Source organism: Hibiscus syriacus, unplaced genomic scaffold (assembly GCF_006381635.1).
Source record: "Hibiscus syriacus cultivar Baekdansim isolate YM2019G1 unplaced genomic scaffold, ASM638163v2 tig00110318_pilon, whole genome shotgun sequence".
In the NCBI taxonomy this organism is placed as follows: domain Eukaryota; kingdom Viridiplantae; phylum Streptophyta; class Magnoliopsida; order Malvales; family Malvaceae; genus Hibiscus; species Hibiscus syriacus.
The window spans coordinates 968,811-974,933 of NW_024062677.1; the positions used below are offsets into that span (position 1 = coordinate 968,811).

The 6,123-nt window shown below is 31.6% G+C and overlaps 1 protein-coding gene across 5 annotated transcripts; it reads left to right on the top strand.

The window, feature by feature from the left end:
- The first annotated feature begins 710 nt into the window (after positions 1 to 710).
- On the top strand, positions 711 to 4,973 carry LOC120117074 (BRAP2 RING ZnF UBP domain-containing protein 2-like). 5 transcript variants are annotated; one of them, XM_039137411.1, is made up of 12 exons: positions 711 to 1,003; positions 1,209 to 1,293; positions 1,487 to 1,595; positions 1,717 to 1,840; positions 2,566 to 2,663; positions 2,814 to 2,920; positions 2,999 to 3,245; positions 3,324 to 3,377; positions 3,463 to 3,606; positions 3,720 to 3,784; positions 4,720 to 4,774; positions 4,889 to 4,973. In XM_039137411.1, exons 2-12 carry the CDS (start codon positions 1,223 to 1,225, stop codon positions 4,937 to 4,939), a joined length of 1,125 nt encoding a protein of 374 aa, XP_038993342.1. In that variant the 5' UTR covers positions 711 to 1,003; positions 1,209 to 1,222; the 3' UTR covers positions 4,940 to 4,973. The 5 variants fall into 5 exon arrangements, with proteins under 5 accessions (XP_038993342.1, XP_038993343.1, XP_038993340.1 ...); XM_039137409.1 differs by having other exon boundaries at positions 713 to 1,003; positions 1,178 to 1,293; XM_039137412.1 differs by lacking the exon at positions 1,209 to 1,293 and having other exon boundaries at positions 712 to 1,003.
- Positions 4,974 to 6,123: the final 1,150 nt, after the last annotated feature.

Consider the following 6,123-nt stretch of genomic DNA (forward strand, 5'->3'; position numbering starts at 1 on the left):
ACTTGCATGTGCGTGAGTTTAGATCTAGATTTGTTTTTTTTAAAAAAAAAACTAATGTAAATATGTATAATAATCATTTTAATCCTTTTTTCCCTTTTAAGCTAAAATGATTACAAAGTAATATATGTTCTAAATATTCTAAATCATTTGACAATAAATGTCCAATCACCCTTACAATCACTTATTCATTGTATCAGTTTAATTTTAATTCAAAATAAATATAAAGATATAACCATTTATATTTAAAAAATCTATCAGTTTAACTTTTTTAATAATGTCAAAGTGAACGAGTTTAACTTATTAAAGTTGTAGTTGGATAATTAGACTTTATCATAATGTAACAACAAGTTACGATTAATTATTATCATACCAGAAAAATAATATAATATTTATAAGAGTAGAATAAACAATTTAAGAGAAAAAAAATACTAAATTTATAAATATTATAAATATAAATTATTTAATTTATTTAATTATTTTAATTAATATTAAATTGATAAAATAAACAAATTTTTTTATTATATTATAACATTATTCTATATAATATTTAACCGTTAATGATTATTTATAGTAGCATTTTATTAACTAAATTATACTTTTTTAAAAGAAAAAACAATTTATTTATAATCAAGTAAATAATTAAGTGACTGTATTTTACCTTCTGACGTGCCATTTTTTGATTGGGCTCTTTTAACAGAACGCACGATGTCTCTCGCACAGAAAGAACCCCATTCTTTCGTGGTTCATATACCCGCAATTTAATTTTGACTTGTAGAATTTTCCTTTTAAACCACAAAGTTCAAGAAACAAGGCAATTTCATCAAGCTCAAGCAGAGTCACCGGTGACGAGAAGTTTTGGCACTCATAGACTGCTATAACTGGCGACCTAACATCTCCAAACATGAACACGGAGGCCATCTCTTTCTCTTCTGGAAACCCTAGAATTGAAGAGACGCGTGGAGTTATGCATCTCTTCTCCAATGACGCCGTTTCCACCCTTCCCGTAAGCTCTTCCATTTTTTTATTCATTCTTTGAGAAATCTTGGTACTTCTTTTGTTTTGTGCAGAATAATATCCAGTTTTTCTTATTCATTTTGCTGACAATTTAACTCATTGAGGAGAGTTTGCTGGAGTTACTGTTATTTCTGTAATTTGAGATTATTTTAATTGTTTATAGGTTGAACGGAAACCTCTTGCATGTGTTCTAGGGGTGCCGAACCACATGACATACGCCGATTTCTGTCAGTTTTGTGCTTCGTTTATCCATCACATATTGGAGATGAGAATTGTCAGGTAAAAAAGGTTGACATATTTCGAAGTTTATCATCCTTTCTGAAATCGATTTTAATGCATTACTAAAATAGTTGTGTTGAGATAATATGCATTAATTCGCCTTTGTTTAGATAAAACTTCTGTAATTGGAGTTGATTATGCTCATTGACTGAGATTTTGAATTTTTATTTCTGTCTTTTATGTTGATGATTAGGAATGATGGAATGGAGGACCGCTATAGTGTTTTAATAAGATTTGATAGTCAAGAATCCACAGATAAATTCTATCAGCATTTCAACGACAGGCAATTTAGTTCACTTGAGGTAGGGCTTCTTTTTCTTAATTGGAACGGTTTAGAGTTGATTAGATTATCTGTGTTTATAATGTTTTCATTATTTATTGTTTCTTTAGGTGAGTTATTTTACTGATATTGGGTTTATTTAGGAAGAAGTCTGTCGTGTGCTTTTCACACTGGATGTGCAGTTCACAGGCTACACTGGTTCTCTTGACCATGTACAGTCTCCCCCTGCAAGTTCTACTGAGCAGCCTTCATGTCCAGTTTGTCTAGGTGCCTTCTTCACCTATGCTTTTGAATTATATTCCTTCTCCCTATACAGTACCCTTTTTCATTACTTCTCTATGTTGAAGTTTCCGTAGATTAATGTGATCAATCCTTTTGGAAAAAAGAAATAGATATTGTGACTTTAACTACTGTATTTGTACAACTTGGCCATCCCTTTAAAGGACTTACTCGTTTAAAGCTGCCAAGCAATTAATAAGGTGAATCTTTGTAGTTTTCTTTTTGGCCTGTTTAATGGCCAACTGTATCTACTCTGCAAAGTAAATTTGTTAAGAGTCAAATTGCATTGGTCAAACCATAATTTTCTGCCAGCCCAATGTTAATGATATAAAGTGTCAATAATCTAGTGGAATGCGTACCAGATCAAACCAAGGTTCGTAACTCTTAATTGGTACTGATGTGCTTGCAAGGGCACACCAACTTCTGTCAAATCATTACACATTGCCCTTCTGTTCTACATCTTTTTAACAGGCTTCACCACATGTACCATACCACACGATGCCCTCAGTGCTGTCTTCTTGGTGCTCTGTTTTCTTATTCAGTTAACTGTCTGTATGTTTCCTTTTTTCTTGCATACTTCTCCTGAAGTCGGTTCTATGCCTCTAGTGAGATCATTGTATATAGCTTTTGCAAGCTTAGTGCATATTTCTGTGGGGCAGGAAACTGTAGATGGCATCACATTCCTCTTTTTTTTTTTTTGCCTTATGTTACAGAGAGATTAGACCAGGATGCTAGTGGAATCCTCACAACCATCTGTAATCATTCATTCCATTGCTCCTGTATTTCAAAATGGACTGATTCTTCTTGTCCAGTAAGTGACAATGATTTTATTTCTAGTATTTAATTTTTTCAGTCATTTGCGAGCATACTACTTTTGTGTCTTGTGAAATTGATTTCAAACCTGCTCTTTATGAGTAGAAAGCAATTGGAGTATATTGAATGTTAAATTATTTTGTTTCAGGTATGCCGGTATTGCCAACAACAGCCTGAAAAGTCAAAATGCTTCATATGTCAGACTTCTGAGAATCTTTGGATTTGTGTCATCTGTGGTTTTGTTGGTTGTGGAAGGTAAGAGTTTTCTTTTCTCTGGTGAATATTTTTCTTATGTATGTTGCATCGTTTCTTAGAAGCAAAATATTAATGTAGGTATAAAGGGGGACATGCTATAATACATTGGAAAGAAACACAGCACTGCTATTCTCTTGAACTGGAAACACAGCGTGTCTGGGATTATGCTGGTGACAATTATGTTCATAGACTAATTCAATCCAAAACTGATGGCAAGCTAGTGGAATTGAATTCACATTGTCTGCATGCTGCTAATGATGGCTGTGGGAACTGTCACTGTGTAGATTCTGGAACTAATGAGGCAATGCTGAGCTGCGAAGCCGAGGTTGTAAATTTTCTATAGTTTACTTTATCTTTTGTTTTTGTTTCTATTGTGTAATATTCTGGTCTTTTTTTTTCACAGATTGTTAATGAATACAATGAACTACTTCGGACCCAGCTTGAGAACCAAAAAGTGGTAAGAGTTTGCTGCCCTCTTTTTTCTAACAGAGAAAGGGTTACCCTTTAAGCTTTTCGTTAATGCGATCTTGATTTGATTATAGTATTTTGAGACTTTGCTTCAACAAGAGAATGAAGAAACTGAGAGGGCAATTGCTGATGCTGTTAACAAGGCTGCCATACAAAAGCGGCAGAAAATGCAGGCCAAGCTCGAAAGATGTGTGAAGGAAAAGAAATTTCTTGAGGATGTAAGTAATAAGCTCTTGAGCCCAAGACATGCGCTATTTGTTAGCTGATTTCATATGTACTTCTTTTCTTTAACATATTAGTTTAGTACAAATTTTGTTGTTTCTGCCTGTAGCTCAATGAGAATCTTTTGAAAAACCAAGAGATATGGAAAGCAAAGCTGTTGGAAGTTGGAGAGAGGTATGGCTAGTATTTTTTTTTACTCACTTGAATGCTGTTAAATTGTAAGGGTACTTTTGTAACTTCAATGAACTTTTGAAAATTTATAGGAATATTTTACAAGATAATGCTATCAGACAAATTTTGTTATGCCTATGTTAACACTTCAGATTTATTCCATCACATGCCATTCACTGTATTGTTGGGGGTGGACGTCTCTCACTTTACAATGGGTAATCATGTATATTGCAATGTGAATGAGGGAAATGGATATTGATAGTCATTAGATGTGTATTTGGGTGGCTGGACTCTTCTCGCATTTTCTTTTTTCTAGGCAAGCAAAGATTGTATTTGGAGTTTTATGGTTTTGAAACTTGTATATGACATTTAAGATAAACACTTTTAATTTAAGACTGGATTAATTTTGGAATATATTTTGTAAGCCATTTTATTGAACCTATCGATGTCGCCAAGGAAAAGGGAAAAGGTTTCGTGAATGATGGTGACAAAATCAGTTAAAAATATACTTGGAAGAATTAGAACATCAAGCGGTAATTTTCCATGTAACAAGCTGGCATCTTTGAAAATCTTGTTTGTTTGTGGGCTCTTTTTGTTTTAAATTGTAGAATTTATTTGTGCAACACGATCTGATTTTATCCCTTGTGATTGGCCTTTAGGTTCAAATTACATCTTATGACCCAGAACACAACCCCGGTGTTGGAAAAGTGTTTCATATGAATCTATAGAGGGAAACCCAATAACATATCTGATGTCCTTTCGATCACCATAGATGCTTAGAGTTGTAAATTTTTACCGCATGAAAACTGATTCTATGCGGGAATGGTAGTTCGAGACTCAAATTCCTAATGAACTAGTATTGTTTGGCAAAAGACAGGTTAATGAGTGTCGTACTTTTTTGTTTTATCTGATGTAACTTTGAGATTGAACTTTGTCAGGGAAAAGAATGTTTTGAGATTAAAGAATGATAAAATTCAGGCCCTGGAGGCACAGGTAAGCCATTATTTGGATTTTTTTAACAGATTTAGGTGCAGCATTGATAATTGTTATAGTCAAGTTTGCATCGTTATCAATCTCGTGTGGCTATTTTTTCCATGGATTTTGCAGCTTGGAGATTTGATGGCGCAGCTTGAAGCAGCTGGGAAAGCAGTAGACTAGTCTTCAATATCTAAGGAAAATCAAGGATAAACGCGAGCAAGCAAGATAAGAATGGATGGATAATGACAACCGCTCCTTCCCATAAAATAGTGCTTCCTGGACGTGGTTAGTTCTTTGAACCAGAACATACTTTGATCATGAGTCTTTATCCTTCTCTTTTGCCTTCGAGGAAAAAAATATTAATGATTAAAGGGAAAAGGGAGAATAATCGGACAAATATATTACATGCTCTGCAAATTGATGGTAGATTTTTACTGTTTTAGATATAGTTTTCTGATTAGGATATTAGACTTATTATCTGTGACGAACTCATACAATTCTTTTGGATTTATGAATTCGAATCCCATCAAATTTTGTTATGTTAAATATATTATCGTTAGGATTATTAGCTATTTCTGTAGCGTGGCCTCTCCAAATTGGATCGACGTTTTAATTCTTATCCTACAATATTTTTATATATATATAAGTTGCATAAAAGTATGTTTTGACAAACACGTTGTATGCAAAGAAAAATAAATTTTTAAAATAAATGATTTATATATAAAAAAAAGTTTAATCGGTAAAAATTATATTGAAACGTATATTTATATTTAAAAGAGAAAATAAAGTCACAAGTCATAACAGTAAAAAATGTAATAGTAAGTTATTTAGGATATGTTTGTTTGGGGCAAAACCAATTACGGAATTGGTTTTCTCTTAAATTTTGTGTTTGTTTCATGTAATTTGTTTTCCTGAAAATATGTTTCCGTGTTTGTTTTACGTAATTCATTTTTCAGAAAATGTTTTGAATGTTTGGGTAGAGGAAAACTAGTTGGTCAACATAAAATATTTTCTTGGTCAACAAAATTTTGTTTTTTCCGGAAAATGATTTACGGTCTGATTTTCTGTAAGTCATTTTTCGAACATTTCACTTCAAAGAATAAATACTCAAAATAATTTTATTTTATAAATTTAATATTAATAAAATATTTTAATATCATTTTAATCAAAATATTAATTATTAATATTTCTAATAATATAATATTATATTTTTAATATTATAATAAAATAATCAATTATATTATAATAATATAAGATATTATATTTTTATTTTAATAATATATAATAAATTATTAATAAAAGTTATATTATTTATTAATTTCATAGAAATAATATTATTAAATTATTAATAATGAATAATATTA